General features: G+C 40.6%; 1 protein-coding gene and 1 long non-coding RNA gene across 4 annotated transcripts in view; one reads left to right on the top strand and one right to left on the bottom strand.

Moving 5' to 3' along the window:
* Positions 1-18,923, top strand: part of LOC137602278 (uncharacterized) — a 69,601-nt gene that overhangs the window by 30,601 nt on the left and 20,077 nt on the right. Inside the window, exon 1 of one of the 3 annotated variants that reach the window (XR_011037147.1) lies at positions 16,642-16,713. The exons of the other annotated variants lie outside the window; for them this stretch is intronic. This is a non-coding gene — a long non-coding RNA (uncharacterized lncRNA). Of the gene's footprint in view, positions 1-16,641; positions 16,714-18,923 lie in introns of those variants that run through there. 3 annotated transcript variants of the gene reach the window in all.
* Positions 10,830-15,451, bottom strand: zic3 (zic family member 3 heterotaxy 1 (odd-paired homolog, Drosophila)). The gene is made up of 3 exons (XM_068325575.1): positions 14,202-15,451; positions 13,191-13,354; positions 10,830-12,672 (listed from the first exon to the last, which is right to left on the bottom strand). Exons 1-3 carry the CDS (start codon positions 15,181-15,183, stop codon positions 12,490-12,492), a joined length of 1,329 nt encoding a protein of 442 aa, XP_068181676.1. The 5' UTR covers positions 15,184-15,451; the 3' UTR covers positions 10,830-12,489.

Raw genomic sequence — 18,923 nt, forward strand, 5'->3', positions numbered from 1 at the left:
CATGCGTGTGCTAAAAATTGTCGTTAAAAAGAACTGAAGAACTGAAAGTCTCTCTAAATAACTCAATCACAAAGACTCCTTTAAGGTGCAACATAACGGGTTGATTGCCTTTCAAATCTGCGTCACGTGTGAAACAAAAACTCCTAGAACTTCAACCGTACATACCGCAGGTTTACAAAAACTGTAAACCACTTCATAAGTCAAAAGGAGCAGGCCTGAAAGTCAGATGCCAAACAAAGACGAGCTGCTGGGATGTGAAAACAGGAGTTTCAGGGTCCAAACGAACGGGGAGGTCACCGATGTGTCGGCAATGAATTCAGATCAATTTTCATGAAATGTTTACATTATTTTGTCCAACCTCTAACATACCAACAATGATCGAGTGTGTGTGTGTGTGTGTGTGTGTGTGTGTGTGTGTGTGTGTGTGTGTGTGTGTGCGTGCGTGCGTGTGTGTGTGTGTGTGTGTGTGTAGATATCGAGGAGTAGATCCAGACAGCTTGCTTGATTTGACACCTGAATTTCTTTTTCAAACTGGAAGATTTCATTACAAAGTAAACATTTTGCCCGACAGAAATGCACCACTATTTGAATGATATTTTTTCAAAGGCCTGAAAGGATTTTAGCTTTTATAAAATATATTAAAGGAACAAATTATGAATCGTTTTCCTGTATAGACATAAATGGTTACTTTGCTTGTTGTATTTTTTTATTCAAATACCTCAAATATGAAGACTTTTGGTTTCGAAGGGTTGTCCTTACACACTTTTCATGCAATCAAAAGCACTTGTCGCTCCTGTCCATCGTTGCTGTCTTTTAATTTTGTGTTAGACTACTACATCGAGTTGATGTCTTTTTTTTTTTCCCGAAAATTAATGGGGAATTAATGATTCCGTTATTCCCCTGCTGTGCAAGGAAGGGGGGGGGGGGTTTAGGATTCTTTTTTTAATCGCCCAACCTCTAGAAAATGATTGGAGCAGCAAAAATACGCCCAGTCCCCTTCTGCCAGACCTCACAATGGAGGCGCTGATTTTTTTGATAGGGTTCTATGTTGCCAGGGGGCCAGCTGGAATTAGAAGTGGATTAATAATTTTAAACAAGGCTAAACCGCTTGGACTGTCTGTCTGTCTGCTCTTTCCAATGCTTAGCGAATGGTCCGTCTGCTCTCTGACCACATCAAAACAATCTAACAACACTATATCTTCCTAATGAAGAGGATCGGGTTTAGTTTATAGGCTTGTGAGTACATGAAAAAACATTTATTTAAACAGATTTCATGGGGTTCTGAGTTTGAGAACAAGCCAGGATTATCATGAACATTTTTACATCATCAGAATAACATCCTTAAGTGGACCATTGCTGGGACTTAACTAGGAGTGCAGGCACCTTATTTACAGAAGTCGTGATTTACTTTTTATTCATTTTCCACAAATGTTCTGTTTTTCATGCTTTTGATCAATCAAATTCTGGACCATATTTAGCTTTTCTATTCTTTTACTTGAAGTTTTTTGTGAAATATAGGATAAAAATTAATACTAACCAGCCTGATTTCTGCATTTTCACCACATTTTCACATCACTACACCCTGTCTTGTTAATTCTTGCTTGAGAACAGCTGACTTTCTTGTGTGGAACATATGCATCGATGTGCAGACTGTGGACAGAGTTGGCCCGAGTTGGTTCAAAAGCTGGAAAGTTAAGACCACCAGAATGGTGACCCCAGTCAGACGAAAGATTAGATTTAGCGGGAGTGTTAAATGGTGAGTCGCAGGGATTTGGAGGGTTGTTTGGAGTGATCTAAAAGCAGACGTATTACCTACTGAATTTGGGTATAGTAAAGCCTGACAAATCAGTCCCGGCTGGTGACAGAGAACAGAAACATGTCTCAATAATCCCCATGTAATTTATGTGTGTATTGGACTAACGTGTGTGTGTGTGTGTGTGTGTGTGTGTGTGTGTGTGTGTGTGTGTGTGTGTGTGTGTGTGTGTGTGTGTGTGTGTGTGTGTGTGTGTGTGTGTGTGTGTTGCAAGGACAGACATATAGGAAGAGGTTATAGATAGTTTGGAGGTGCTGTGTCCTCTCTATGGTCATTCCATGACCATAAAGGGGGGGGGGGGCTTCTTGATCGTTCCTACTGACCCCTCTGTGAGATATAGAGCAACATGAGAGCAGACGGTACGACGGGGTAGAAGAAGGGTCAGATTTTACTGTACAGGTTGTTTTTATCTGTATCTAAATGCAGTCTTAATCCAAAAAGGACGAATGCATTCCTGAAAGCTGAAGCATAGATCAAGACAGCAATAAAATAAAATGAAATTAAAAAAAAAATCACAACATAGCATAAATCTATATTTTTCCCTCCTTTTATTTCAGTCATTATAAAAATGTTCTGTGAATGTAGCAGGGACATTAGCCCCCTTCTGAGCTATTATCTTGGCTGTCTGGTGTTGCAATTTCACACTCCACTGACTCTGACAAGCAGTCTGCATGTCCCAGATTTCACCTTATTTAGGTAATACAGACAAATAATTCCCAAGACAAGGTAAATTAAACTGGTTACTGGACTGGCACACTGGTGCCAATTTCAGAAGAATATCAAATACCCGAATACCACATAAAGTTGGCTATAAACCGCTGGAAATTAAATTGCGCTCCTCGTAGATTTCACTCCACTTCATAAACCTGCAGGTTTTGAGTTACGACTGAAATGATCCACCAATCTGGTATAAAAAACCTCTTCAAAAACTGCAGAGTAAGTTTGTTCACTTATTCATATTCGGGTTTGTTAGCAGTTTTGGACCGAGAGTTGCTGAAGGTTGAGCCAATGTCACGTCTTATAATAATAATCAGCCCCTTACAGCTCCCACCGCCGTCATGTCTAATGCATGATGGACGGCATATGAAATGGAACTGACAGACAGGAGAGGCTATATATTATTCTATATATTATTTATGCTGCGCAAGAATGAAAACAAACTGCCTAAGGAACGCTCCACGGTATTAAACTGTGTCCTGACCTGCACACAGTTTGAGTTATAGACCCTCACCGGTTAGTTTTATTAAACAGATGAAATCCATCTCATACACGTTGTCTTTATTGGGTCCTCTTTTTTCCTTTGCTTTTCTTTTCTTTTCTTTTACCTTTGCTGCAGAGAATAAAAGCATCTCGTTGAAACGATTCGCGACAGGATAAGACATTAGTAAGTTAAAAAAAAAAAAAAAAAAAAAAAAAACCCTCTCGAATAAAAGAATTTCTGCTTTGGTGGAGTTTTTGTCCTCAGAAAATTCGAGTGAAATTCGTTTCTTTCCACACAACTCGGTTATTGATTAAACTTATTTCATAGTCCTCTAATGAAAGGCTTTCTCTCACTCCTGCACCGACAGACTCCTGAGAGTTTTCCTCTGGCAAACGGTCCTTTTCTGACTCAATTCGGCTTCTTTTTCTTGCGCCAAATCCTTTCAGGCACCAGAGGAAGTGGTTCGTTAATAATTCCGACTGCGCACGTTTTCTATTGCTGTTATTCTGAGGCGTAAAGCGGTGACAGGAACATTCGTGTTACTGAAAAACGAACAACTTTTAGGTTTATTTCATTAAATAAACAGCCACAAAACGTATTTTTAACACACAAAAAAAACTTTTTTTACCACCTTAAATTATTTTATTAGGATTATTAAAGCGTCTGATCTCAACACAGATATTCCTATTAATATTGGTGTTAACAATTATGATAATTAATATGCTATTTCTGAGGCTTTGTTGTGGAATAATTGATATTGATACAAAGTTGTGTTTTATTCTAATTAGTAAAATTACCTTGTCACTAGTAAATATATGTAGCCTTTAATACATCTATGTGAAATTAATTTGACATGTAGATGCTAAAACTATTGAGAAAATAACAAAATAACAACAACAACAAACAACAAAAGACGTTTTAACATTATTGTTTTTTTAAAAAATGACTTTCAGGGAGAAATGTGGAGAGAGGTTTCAGGATCTTCACTCCCTGCATCACGAATGAAATATGTCATCGGTCATCATAGCAGAGGGTGGATAGAGTGTCCTATAGATGCAAACGAAAATATTGGTCTCTGTAACCTTTTTAATAAACAGAAGATTAGTTTCAAAAAGTCAAAACATCACCTGACGAAAAATATGTCATATTTTCAGAAGAATAATCACAAAACAAAAGAAAACTTTGAAAGTGGACCTCCTGAATGTGTCTTTCTCGTGTGTGTGTGTGTGTGTGTGTGTGTGTGTACACACACACACTGAATGGCAGACATCACACACACGGCTTGCAATGCTTATGAGAAACAAAATCTCCTCTCTTTTGTAACTCACCCTCAGAGCAGAATTGAAACAGGAAAAGCAATTATTGGAGAGATTGTCCCACAGGCATTGAAAAGATATCAGCATGAGGGTTGGGATTGGAGGACACCTATGGCCCCATGCATTATCCTGGCATGAGGTCGCTTTGGCAATCGCCTGCCAATTTCCACCAACACCTGGCTTTCCCAAGCCTCTCAGCCTACTTCCCAAACTACTTGCCTCTTATTGTCCCAGGATGGTGACCATTATATAGATAGAGAGAGAAAAAATCTTCACTGGACAGTGAGTCTGACAAACAATTGAAGGTGTGCAATCACTCTATATTGTTTTTCATCCAAATGAAACTGATTTGGGATATTTCTTTGGGAGAAAGTGTTTTTTTCTTTTTGTCTTTACACTAATGGTCTGGTTGAATGTACAACTATTGAAAATACCCAGACCAAAAACAACAACAACAACAACACACACACACACACACACACACACACACACACACACACACACACACACACACACACACACACACACACACACACACACACACACACACACACACAGACTAACGGTACGTTTATTGCTGTGAAAATGTGAGCTGATGGTGTATTGTTTGGACCAAAAGGCACAGTGGGAGAGTCAGGCCTATGGTAAAGTGGGAAGAAAATAACTAGTGCTATGTCTAACACGTTTTATTATGGTTGTTGAAAACCTGTATAACACAGCTGTTGAATATCACTCTTCTTTAGCTGCAAACACGCCACCCACCCACAAATGTGGTCCTGTCCTGTTCAGGCCCAGTTATCCAAACACATGGAGGGTCACCTCTGTCTCACCAGAAGGAGCGTCAGGGCTTCAGATAGGGGACATTCAGACTGCATGGGTTCTGACTCCTGTTTGCTTTTATGTGTCATGTTTCTGCTTCCTATTTGTCCCGTGGCTATAAAATACAAAGGTTGAGGGTTTTTTTTGTTTTATTTTTGTGATTCTTGCAATTGCAAATTAACATTTTGTTAAAAAATTAGGAAATGTCTGGGGTTTTGTTTTGTTTTTTTACTTTTACTTCTGTGTATCCTGTGTTTTCAAGGTCAAACTGACACTGATACCGTCTTTGAATATGAATGTATTTATTATTTATTCCTGCTTTTCTGACACATACAGGGGAACAAATGCATGAGAATCGGTTTCACAAACGGTGCTGCTGTAACGCCACACGTCTGAAGCTCTTTTCTTCTAGAACTCTTTATAATAATCCCTCTATTGTCCTTCCACATGTATCAACATGCATGTAGAATCAATCTTCACCATTGATAAGGGTTATTAATTCGATGTAGACGAAAGGCAAATGAAAAGCTGGCTAAAAAAAATGATAACAATTATCATAATAAACGACTCCAGTAAATTAGTCTTGTGTTGTATCGCCTGTTCTTTATCATCAGTGCAACAGATTCATTGGGATATATTCATCAAACTGACATCACAGGGTTTATTGATATGAATGAACTGCATTCCTAAACACAAACAAGCAAATCAAGAAAAAAGAAAAAGCCTGAATGGAGAAAACGTAAAGAAAAATGTTATTTCATCATTTGTGTGACGCTATAAAAACGCGCACAGACGTGCAGAGGCTGTGGATCAGCAGATTGCTTTTTCATGGTCTTCCCCTGCCTCATGCATATCAACGCGGATTAAAGATTTCAAAAAATATTATGCAACCAGATCTCGCTTCTTTCCGTGTTGATTGGCATTTCTAGGACACGAATCGGCGCTGAAAGAAAGAAAGAGGCTACTTTTATATCGTTTTATTCCAACAGGGACATGTTTTTATCTATCTATCTATCTATCTATCTATCTATCTATCTATCTATCTATCTATCTATCTATCTATCTATCTATCTATCTATCTATCTATCTATCTATCTATCTATCTATCTATCTATCTATCTATCTATCTATCTATCTATCACAGATGGATGCTGATGATTAAACGCACCTGTCTTACTTTTTTTTTTTACTTGACGTTGCAGTTTTACCAACTTTGAGCTTTGCAAAAACTCTAATAGGATCAATGCGCAAGCGCGGAAAAAAGAAATCACCATGACAGAGGCGATGAATTAAGAAGTTAAATAATGGGAAACGCTCTCCGATTGTAATTCATTGTCTCTTGAAAATAAAGGACATTAACGCGCATTGTCCTCTTTTTTTCCCGAGCGGCTGATGAATATGTGAGCGCCCCTGTCCGTCCCTTCAGGGGGAGCCCGTCCTGCGCGCCGGAGGCTGTCCCGAGAAAGAGGGTTCCTCTCAGGTGAAAGGTTCTCTTTGGAAAGGCGGGATCTCACCGTCCGCTAGTAATGGTCTGAAACAAACATGATGTTGTGTTGACTTTGCAGATGACATAAATGCACGCTGTGATTTCATTTAAAGGACGGCTATTCAAAAAAATATTCAACACCTGAACTCTCAACATCGCACCTTGTCCCATAATAACCTGGAGCTCACGCCACTCTCCTCGGTTTGTTGTTGTGGAGCCAGTTCTGTTGGTGGTGGTGGTGGTGGGGCACTGCCCCTGCGATCAGGGCAGAGCAGCGAGCCATTAAAAAGATGTCAGTTGCTCATTTACCCATTTACCGCCTCTCAGAAGTGTTGAAAATACCTGTCAAAAGACAAACGCAAAGCGCAATTGCCGAACATCTGCTTTGCTGAATGCGCGTTTGCCGGAGCCCCCCACCCGGGACCTATTAGCTGATTCTTGCGCCCACTCTGACAAGGTATTCATCACATATCTGACACCCCACCAGATGTTGGGGAATCTCCTGTTGGACACCCTGATAATAGTTTTCTTTCAGTCAGTAGACTAATAGATATATCATGTGATGGGTGAATGTTTTATGTGCGCTCTGTGGAACATGACTCTATTACACTGTTACCTATAAAATCTGATTGTGTTCACTGTGATAATAGTAAAAACAGCACATTTGACTCTTCTGTTTATTTTGGGACTTATTTGTTCCAAAGTGAAGTGAAAGCTTTAGGAACTTACTGGATAAGTCCATATCATTTTATAATGTTTCTCCATTGGCCACTTTCACTCATTTCCTCATCAGCAGATGCCTGCGGGCGACAGTATACAGTATGATGGAGTATGTAAATGTCTCTTAGTAGTCCATTGAAGAATAATTGAACTCAAAGACAAAGCCATTGTGTTAATCAGTTTGCATCACAAAGACCATGAAGCACGTGGAGTTATAAAGACATACCGTGGATTAAGGTACTTTGTGAATGCATATTCAAAACCCTGCTCGAGGTGAAACCAGCTTCGGTAATTGGCAAGCACATCAGCTTCCGCGTTAATGGAAGGCCTTTGGTTAAGCAATTATCAGATGTATGTTAGCTCTTTTCCATTATTTGTTTATCAAACCGTTTCTTTTATTTATTTATTTATTTATTTATTTATTCATTTTCACTACAAATCCATCTCACTTTAATCTAATTGTCACGGTGCTTTTAATGACAACATCTTCTCGTCCATGCCTTGATTAAAGAAACGACTGTCATAAATATCTTAGTAATTCACTACGTTGACCGCGTTAATTTGTTCTGTTGTTGCCCGTGGAAGACAAACTATATTTCGCTCTCGTTCTCAGATGACTGGGTTATAGACCAATTCGTGATTATTAACTTCTGCCAACATCTTGTCTTCATCGCTGCACCGATGGGAGGAGATCTGAACATCATGGTGTTTTTGCAGACCCCAGGATTTGGCCATGTGATGAAGCACGGTCAGGGCCAAGTGCCCTATACTTGAGCGCCATTGAGCAAGAACTTGCGCACCCCCCCGCACGGCCACAGTCATTGTTAAGTTTTAGAAGTCGCGAATAAAAGCTTCAGCTGAATCCCGTGCGTGCAGATACGCACTTGAATTCATTTTAAACGCATGCACTTTGCGTTTAATCAAAGTTAGCCTTCGTTGCGTGACAAAAGGCGTCGGGGACCTGCTTTTGCGTCGGTTCATCCTCTCAGAGCGCGTCTCTCCCGCTCAGCCGAAAAAATAGGTGCGACAGTTTGCCCGATCAATCCGATATTAGACTTTGATAACAAAACTATGAACTATCTTCCGGATCCAACTTTAGGAATCTATAAAATGACGTTGAAATGAATGAGCGCTGGTTATAGACCGCATTCGGGTATTGTTGTGATACAGCCGCCAGTCTTTGCACAACTGGATCCACGTTACCGGCACTGCTTTCTAATCCATTGAGAAACCACCAGCAAGGAGCCTTTCATGTTTGGCTTTTTTTTTTCTTCTCCTTCTGTATTGAATCGGCTGCTCTGGCTTCTCATATAATCTGCAAACGATGAATCGAAATGGGCATCAGCATAAAGCACACGCATGGGTATCATCGAGGGATGTTTCCCGTGGAGGATGAAAGTCGGAAAACGCGTTGCGTAAATAGAGTTGACCCGTACTCGGTTTAAAATTACATGAGCGGCTGATGTCATCTGATGTAAAGCAAAGGGAAAACAAATCCGTGTTTAGATATAAATATGTTGAAGTTTTATTCATTTATCTGCTATTTATTTTTGCTACTTTCCATATTATGGACCACTACAGCCCAGTTTCGTCGCTAAATGATTTGGATGCGTAGAAAAAAAAGAAAAAAAACCGGGTCTCGGTTATTTTACGTCATGGTGTCTGAGAGGGGGAACTTGAATGTGCGACGAGTCGGGCAGGGAGGGAGGGAGGGAGAGAGGAAGGGAGGTAGGGAGAGAGGAGGGTGGGATGGGTAAGATGGGGGGGGGCGTGAGGAGGGGTGAAAAGAAATGAAATCAATCAGAGTGCATGGGGCGCGCTTGTGCAAAAGTAAAAAAAAAACAAAAAAACCCCCAAAAAACAAAAAATTGAATCAATATTCCTAGATCTGTTCATAGCTGAGGGATACTGGCGGTGGGGGTGGGGGGTGGGGGGGGTAGGTGTTGTGAAACACTGGGGTTTGCTTTAAAAATGTCCCTCTGCTCCAGAGTCCAAAGAGAATTAAATCCTCCACTTTAAAGCAATCATTTAAATTTTACACCATCTTTTTGTTGTTTTTGTATTCTGAAGGATGTTGCTTTATAAATCATTGAATACACAAAATTTTATATTACAGAACCCAGGCCTAAGCGCGAACTCTTGTTATTTAAATTTTTTTTTTTTCGCCGTTCAAATGCTTATCTTGGCGACCATTGACTCGCTGTAACTCATGGGACTGTTTTTTGTTGGGGGGTTTTTTGTATGAAGCGGTTCTGTTTGGGTCCCGGGAAACGCGGAGGCAGCGCCACATTTGGTAACAAATCGAACTCCACTTTGACGGTCACACAATATCCTCGGTTGCCCATCTTTCAGTTTGCGTGTTGGCATCATTATTTGTAATGTCAAGTGCTTCTAAAACATAAAATAAAAAGTCAACATTTGCAGCCCTAGACTGATGACCCACATCCTCATTTCAACCCCCTTCCCGCTGCCAAGAAATCTTTCTCTGACTTGCTTCTCCCCCCAAACAACTCCACCTCCCCCCCAATATTCCCATTCACACACACACACACACACACACACACACACACACACACACACACACACACACACACACACACACACACACACACACACACACACACACACACACACACACACACACACACACACACACACACAGCCAAAATACTAAAATGGCGCCTCCATCAGTGTCAAGTTCAAGTGACTGCCACTAGTCTGATACAAACAGCATGGTAAACAGTGTCAGCTACATGCTGGAGATGCAGGGAGCACAAAAAACAGGGCGATAATAATTAACGTGGAAGTCTGAAAGTCGCTTTTCATAATATTTTTTTAATTTTCAGTCAAAATTTCCGTTCACATTTCTTCATAAATAGTTGGTAAAACAAATTAACCAACATACAGTAGCCTAAAAAGTACAAGGAACCTTTGCCTCTGCTGAAATAGGCTAAGGCATAGGCCTGCTGTTGTAACATGGTTTGCCTCAACGTGGCACAGTGACACAGTTCATCAGTAAAACATTTTTGCTCTTCAGGAATAATTTGGAATGTGACCCATTTCTCCCAGAAAGTGTTACAACATCACATTCTAGCTGTGTGGATACATGAGATATTTTTCTCTGACCTCTGGACATGGGGCAGAAAGGTGGTGGGAATAAGAAAAAATTATTTCATTTAAATTAAGGTATAGAAAATAGCATATAAAACATATACTCCTTAAATTATTTAAATAAACTTATTTCATATATCACTGTCACGAGGTACCATTTTTTTACATTTTATTTTAAAAGTAGTGCTGGTGGTCTGAAATTGTTCTCATATGAGTACAATATATTTTGTGTATGCATAATATTTAATTCTTGAGAATAGGTTACAATGCAATGCTGTAACTCTTTTTGCCACTAAAGGTATTCTCCCGCCCCCCCACCACCCATACCCCACGCACCCCCCACCCCCCAATAGATCTAAAATTCCTTCCACTAAATTTTGTTAAACACAAAAAATGTCATCTTGGTATTCTCACAAAACAAGCAAATGTATAAGCAAACTGCTCTATGCAACACCACAACAAATAACACGCTTAGTTTCACAGAAGAATTACATTTAAAACAATGCAAGCTGACAGACAAAAAAACTTTTTTATTTTTGAAGATACTGTGTTCTGACAGTTCCATTGTTGCCGATGCACACATTTAAACATACTTGCACAAAGACATTGCTGGAACTATAAAGAGAGCCATAGTGGCCTGTATATTTGGGTGCTGGACCCGAATTGAAAAATATTTAAAATGCTGTCACCGTGATTTGGAAATCATGAACTTCCCACACTCGTCTAAGACCTGTATAGGAGTGCAATAGGCTGATGGGTTTTATTCTTTTTTTCAATACTGAGTTTATGCTACGAATTTTCATCTATTTCTGACCCTATAAAAGTAAAATACACAAAAATAAAAATATCAACAGACTTGTTTTATAGCTTCTCAGCCCGACTGAACTCACTTCTACAGAGTCAATGATTTACATGTCAATGGTCTCATAAACAAAATAAAAGTGACGGAAATATCTGCAATATATAGAGACAAATATTCATATAGGTGATTTCTTCGATCCAAATAAGACACATGTAGGCCTATTGGTCAAAAGAGAGAAAAGAAAACGAAAGAAAAAATAAAATAAAACAGGATACAATCGCAATGTTGGAGCTTTAGAGTTTATCATTTGTTCAATGTTAAGCTGGTTATGACCAAAACTGTACAGTTCTTGTTAGAAAACATTTCCATAAATATCATTTAAGATTCAGAACTTCTACCCATAATTAAATTACAAATTGATAAATATGGCATCATGGATATGTATTTACATCGGTATTAACAAAAGGCAACGTTATATTCAACGGTAACAATCGTAACCTAATACCACATTTCTCCACCTGAAAACGGACGTTGACAATAGATTCGACCCCATCAAACAAGGAAATACATTCACGAGTATAATATTTATTTAGGTTTTTTTTTTTCTGTGTTCAAGTTCATGACAAAGACTTTGGCACGTTTCTTAAGACTGTCTGAAGTTCCAACAATCAATTGAAGAGGCGACAATAGCGCGTCGCGGCAATATAAAACAGCGTGAGATAATCTTCCTTTTTATGTTTTTATTTAAATAAAAATTTGAGAAAATACATACAATGAAAAATAAAACAATTTTTTTTCTGAAATCTGTAAACTAAAGATAAAAAAAAAACACCAACATTTATTTATGCCGAGAAAGCGTTACGTTTTATTTATTCGTGATGTGTTTGATTTCCTCCAAACTGCGGAATTAGAAGTTAAATTTCGTGATCCTGAGACGTGGCCTGCTTGGTGCTGGCTTTTGCTCTCAACTTCTGTTGTTGTTGTTGTTGTTGTTGTTGTCCCAATCCCGTTTGTGTATATCTGACAATCTGTGTGTGTGTGTGTGTGTGTGTGTGTGTGTGTGTGTGTGTGTGTGTGTGTGTGTGTGTGTGTGTGTGTGTGTGTGTGTGTGTGTGTGTGTGTGTGTGTGTGTGGAGTGAACAGGAATGGTTTTAAAGGTTTTTATCCTCATTTATCCTCAACCCCGTGACCCACATCGAGAGGGTGTTTGTTCTTCTGACTTCAAACGTACCATTCATTAAAGTTGGGTGCCAGTCCTTCGCTGTGGCCAGACGTGTTTTGTACAGCTAACGGTGGTGTTTTTGTCTGATCTTCAGCGTTGGCTGAGACCAACACTGGCGGTGTGGACGACTCGTATCCAGAGCTTGCTGCTGGAGACGATTCAGATCCTTGAGATTCGTGTACCTGGAAAACAAGGACGTCCACGCGTGATGAGTGAGACTGACGCGTAATGCCCAAAATCCCTCTCCCCATAACGCGCGGTGGATTTAGAGGGTAGTGTTGAACTTACATCCGGTTAACTCTGGATTTAAATGAACCATGACAGTAAAAAAAAAAAACATCACCTTTAAAACAGCTACAATGAAGGAAGTTCACTTTGGTGGATCTTATTTTCTTTTTCCAATGTATTTTCCCTCCTTGATTAAATTTAAAAGTATTTATCCTTCCGTATGAGATAAAAGGGAAATTAATACATGACAAAACAAGTGAAAAATTCACAATCCATTCACGCTTTGTTATTGAATGAACGAGTGAAACCAATTTCAAGAGCAACACGTCTTTTTTGTTGTTGTAATATAATGGAAATATAACATCTTAAGAAATGCATTAAGTTTTGATCTCTGGGGGAGGAGGGGGTGAAGTGTATGTGTGTGAATGCGTGTGTGTTTATGTGTTTAAAGAGTAATGAAGACATTAATTACCTTCATGTGTTTCCTGAGAGAGCTGGGGTGTGTGTATGACTTGTCGCACACTTTGCAGATGTATGGCTTATCTGATGTGTGCACATGCATGTGCTTTTTCCTGTCGCTGCTGTTGGCGAAGCGTCTGTCACAGCCGTCAAATTCACACTTAAAGGGCTTCTCACCTGCAGGATTGAATACACACACATACAGGCGCGACTTAAATCATTTATTTAGATGCACACACAAGTAAAAGAATATCAGCAGGATACAAAATTCTGGAGATGCGCGCCCATCAACACAATTTCTCTAAATAGTGCGCACACAAAAAATCAAATCCTGCCATTGTACCGCCACCTGTAAACCGAGGAGGTAAATTGTCTGCAGACTGTTATATAACAGTGTAACCTACATTTCAGGACGAAGAGCTCTACTACTAGCTACACGCTGCAGCGTCAGGCTTTATTTATTCAACAGGCCTGTATGCTACTACCGGCCTGCTCTGCGCATCTGCTCTTTCATAGTAAACACAGGATCAACAGGGTTTCTTCTTACTCTTCACTTGCAAACACGGCCAAGGATTCGTTCATTGTAATTTCATCTCACTTTCAGAAAGCAGGGGAGACACGTTTCTGTCCTTTCCACGGTCTTTCACGTGCAGGCTAGTGACCCCCAAAGTTTCACAAGTGAGTTAAGTCCACGCGTGTGTACTGCTGGTTACGCACGACGATAAACTGCGTAAGGATGGATAACAGGTAACACGTTGTTGCGTGAATAGAGCCACCGTTTAATACATTATCGAGTCATTGTGTTTTAGAAAATATATCATATGACCACAACTTGGCAATCATTTTAAAAATGATGGCCTGAAACTGATCGCAATTTTCCAAATGGCTCTTTTTTTAAAAAAAAAACTGTTTTTCGCTCCAAAACAACGACGCAGACTCACTATTTCATTTCATTATCAGAATAAACTCACTTTCCCCCCCAAAAAAGTTACTTCACTTACGCCAATCCTGTGTTGATGCCTACCTGTGTGTGTTCTTTTGTGGATTTTCAAATTTTCCGATCTGGCGAATATTTTCCCACACCCGGGGAACGGGCACGGGAAGGGTTTCTCGCCCGTGTGCACTCGGATGTGGTTGACGAGTTTGTACTTGGCCTTAAAAGATTTCCCTTCTCTCGGGCAGTCCTCCCAGTAGCAGATGTGGTTGCTCTGCTCGGGGCCGCCGACGTGCTCCATGGACACATGAGTGACCATCTCATGCATGGTGCTGAAAGTCCTGTCGCAAGTCTTTTTGGGTCGGTTCATCTGGTTCTCGTCTATCCATTTGCAGGATAATTCTTGTTTAATCGGTTGCCTCATGTACCTAAAGAAGGCCCCTGGACCGTGGTGCGTCGGCACATTCATCCCCATGTTCATGTTGATCGGATGGCTGTAGTTGTGGAGCTGAGTCCCGTATGGGTCTGTCCGAGGGCTGGCGACCGGACGATACGGATCAGGTCTTCCAAAAATATCCCCGCGTAAGCCGAGGTGCATTTGGCTGTTAACTACATGTCCACTCGGTGAAGAGTGGCTCACCCCCTGGTCGTGAAGTCCTGGAAACAACAGATGCCCGGGGTTATCGGAGATTCCTGGCGGGCCGTGGAGGCTCCCTGCCGGAGCTGCAAAGATCCCATGCTGGGCGCTCGGCGCTGTGGACTCCCCAACACCTCGGTTCCGGAAAAGAAAGTCCCGCGTTGAATTGAACGCTCCTCCGCCGTACGAGCCCACCTGCCCGCCGTGAGAGTGACCCAGGGCAGCATATCCAGTGGCTTGTGGGGTGAAGGCTGACGTCTGGGTGGAGGCGATGTCGTGCGCCACCGGGCTGATTTTGAACGCTGCGGAGTGAGGGGAGTCGCTGAAAGGATTCAGTCCCAGACTTGAGTCTCTGCTCCCGATGTCGTGGTGCCGCGGTGTCCCGAACCCCCCCACTCCTAAAGATGCAAATTGCGGACCGCTATCAAGAAGCATAGTCGAGTAGAGCGTGAAGCAAACTTAGGATAGGGGATGAAAACAGAAAATAAAAATAAAATCCAGTTTAGCGAAAGCGCGCAAGATGCTGACGCCGCGCTTGAGATTTACGTTTTTACGAAGAAAAAAAAGAAAAAAAAAATCCCGAAATAAAAGACCAGAACGAGCCAAAACGGAGAAAAATCCTATGCGTAAAGAGTTGGGAGAAACAACTCCCGTGGACTGCGATCCGTGAGAAAGAGGATCAAACTTCCCCCCCTTTCCCTGGCGGATGATGTCCTTGGACTGATAAAGTCAATCACTCACTCCCAGAACATAAATGAACTCGGGAGGCAGTGCTACGACAGCCAATCCGCGCTCAGCTACCCTCCTGACACGTGACGGAGACGGAGGATGCTAATTGGCTAGATTGCTGAAGATTGGCACAGTTTGGTATTGAAGATGGCAGGTCGTCTCAATTGGGTTCATTTCATTGGTTCTTACAGGCGTTACTCTGCAGGTATAACGGAGAGCTGGAGCTCCGGTGCCTCAAACTGCATGTGTGACTTATGAGCAGTGTTACGTGAAAAAACTCCCTCCAGGAAACACCCCGAGAGCTTTGTATATATATATATAAATAAATATAAAATAAAGGATTTCACAACCACTAAAGCGTTTCAACTGCAAGTTCCGTTCAAACTTTTTTTTTTTGGATGTGTCCTATTTTATAGAGACGGTTAAAGAAGTTATCCTTAAGTTATTTAATGAGAAAAACTTTTTTTTAATCTATCTATCTATCTATCTATCTATCTATCTATCTATCTATCTATCTATCTATCTATCTATCTATCTATCTATCTATCTATCTATCTATCTATCTATCTATCTATCTATCTATCTATCTATCTATCTATCTATCTATCTATTTCTACCTATAAATCTATTTATCGAGTATAATTTCTCTTTTTTTCCCCTCCCTCATGAGTTTTTCTCTTAACTGGAAATGTATGAATGTACTTGGCACAGCTCCAAAATGTGCCTTTCTTGAAGCCGCTTGAAAAGGGAGGGGGGGTAGGGTGGTGGTGGTGGGGATGTGTGTGTGGGGGGGGGGGGGGGTTCCCAAAGCTCTATAGGGTGTAAGACTAAGGAATAAAAGACAGAAAGAAAGATGGCAGTAATTGTAATATCCTGAGATTTTTTTTTTTTTCACCCAGCCAAAAATTCGTGCCATTGAGCAAGTTTCAGAGGGCTGCCGCTGAGTCGCTGCAGGACACATAAAATCTGATCAAGTTCAGAGACGCGTTGAATGCTTCAAGCGGCGCTTTTTAACTCCAAGGCTTTCACAAAATTTCCCCCTCAATCTGTCCCAGGAAGGAGCTCACGTTCTTTATTTTAGGGGATCTGGACACCCACCCCCTCACCCACCCACACCAACACCACCACCAAAATGAGAAGAAGAAGAAAAAAAAAAAAATCTTCAAATCAGTCCTTCATTCTGCTACCGCATTCACTCCAGAACATTTCCCCGAGAAAGAGTTATAGAGTGAAAAGGTGAGTTTTCTAACTTATCTGTCGCCTTTCTGTGTGAGCAGCGTGTGGGATAGAGGGCCTGACAGGACCGTGGAAGTGTGTAAATCACATCAGGTTTATTATATTTAGTCTCTGGAGGTTGTGTGGGGTTTAGTTTGCTTGAAGTGACCACAGATTTCTCCGTTCTCCAGTCCGTTACTCATATGGTAATTTAATTGTTTGAAGGATCTGCATACTTGTGTTTTTATGAACGTCGTGAACACACTGTAGGTCAACGCTGGCGCTTTTTTTTTGCACAAAACCTCTCCACAACTTAACTGGAAGCAAAAAGAGATAAGTTAAAGACCGAAAATCACGTGGAAGCTTTTTATTTTCCCTTGTTCATCTCTTTTTCTGCACCCACCTCCTCTTCTCTCTCTCTCTCTCTCTCTCTCTCTCTCTCACACACACACACACACACACACACACACACACACCCATACACACACACACACACACACACACACACACACACACACACACACACACACACACAGTTTCCCCCCCTCTCACTCTTTCACACACTCGTTCTCTCACACATCGTGCGCGCGCACTCGCCACAAGCACAACGCCGAAAAGCACGCGCATTTGGGCAAGTGCTGGCGCGCACGCACACACACACACACACACACACACACACACACACACACGCACACACACACACACGCACACGCACACACACACACGCACACACACACACACACACGCACGCTGTTGACAGAGTTTGCCGTTGCAGTTTTTGCAGAACGAGATTTATGACGACCTTTGTGAACTTTCTCCAGTGACAAGCAGCCTGTTAAGTTTTCCCTCCATATTTTATTGGCTTGTTGAAACGCCATTCGCCACTTAAAGTTACGTGCGGCGTTTGCAGCCGTATTATCGCTTAGAAATAATTAATTAATATGGTTTAGATGACTCACAAATGTTGTGAGCGACAGAGCAGCAGATAGGTACCGAGGCTCTAGCTGTGAATAAAGGGATGCTGTCATCAACGAGGCCTAATGTAAAGCAACTGTTGCTTGTGAGTTAAATTTAACACCACTGCAGGTCTCTTCTGGTGGTTGTTAATATTTTATTATTTTATTTTTAAAACGTGGAATTCGACGAAAGGGGGCTTCAACACGCAATTAATTATTATGTCTTCTTCCAGCATCACAACAAACTTGGACAAGGGGAGAATAAATTTTCTGTAATTTTTTTTTCCCCTAGTTTTTTTTTTATTTTTCATTTGCTTGAAATGAGCGGACTTCAGTGGTGCATTAAATAACTTTTCACTTTTTAATAGAAACACTTTAAATTGGGTATAAGTACAGATCCAGACTTCGTAGCTGTACTTCTGGGATAACCGTTTGTCTCATTCTGCAGAATCCAACCCTTCAACGCTCTCGAACGTGTCGTTCACCTACATTTACACCTCTGTTTGTGTATTTTTTATCTATTAAATCTAGTTCTTCTTGAATTTTACACATTTGTATTTTTTTTTTGTTATGTAATATCTATTTAAGTTTATATCTATTTTTAATAGATATAAATTTAAATGTAAAAAAAAAAAAAAGTTAGAAAAATATCTGAGTGTGCCTCTTTTGAATCAAATATTCCAGTATGTCTTTTTAGAAAATCTGCAGTGACGATTCACGACATTAGGAGCATTTTCTGCAGGGTTATGTATAATTTAGCGGTTTAGTTGTCTCTGCTTGGTTACCTCATTGGATTTTGGGTTTTCCAATTGGTTATAGCATAATCTTCAAACTGAGCATGCGCGTTACTTTAAAATATCACAATACTGTAGCGTGCATATACCTCAGTGACAGTAGGCCCATGCTGTTTGAAAAGAGCAGAACATAACCATCAGCCTAAATGGTAAATAATTCACATTTATACGTTTAGTATTGAAGTCAGTATAGCTATGCAGTTTAATTTGGTGCATATTTGAATATGGCCTAGATGCATGATAATTATATTGTTATATAAAGAAATTGGCCCAATCTTCTGGATACTTTTTTTTTTTACAGCTAAATGAAGCAATTTTTTCCACTCGTTCTCTGGCGTGTAGCCTACTATGTTTGGCTGGCTCCGGCCTGGTGCTATAGACAAGTTTGTGGACTTGAAGTTAACTCATTAGTGACCAAAAATAAAAATAAAAATATATTATATATGTTAAAAAAAAACCCTGCATCATCTCTTCATAGCAA

This window comes from Antennarius striatus, chromosome 10 (genome assembly GCF_040054535.1).
Source record: "Antennarius striatus isolate MH-2024 chromosome 10, ASM4005453v1, whole genome shotgun sequence".
Classification (NCBI taxonomy): domain Eukaryota; kingdom Metazoa; phylum Chordata; class Actinopteri; order Lophiiformes; family Antennariidae; genus Antennarius; species Antennarius striatus.

Coding starts and splice junctions, on each gene's coding strand:
- zic3 (XM_068325575.1), bottom strand. CDS start 15,183: ATGCTTCTTGATAGCGGTCCGCAATTTGCATCTTTAGGAGTGGGGGGG. Junction 13,355..14,201: donor CCACAAAAGAACACACACAG/GTAGGCATCAAC, acceptor TCAATCCTGCAG/GTGAGAAGCCCTTTAAGTGT. Junction 12,673..13,190: donor CTCTCAGGAAACACATGAAG/GTAATTAATGTC, acceptor CTTGTTTTCCAG/GTACACGAATCTCAAGGATC.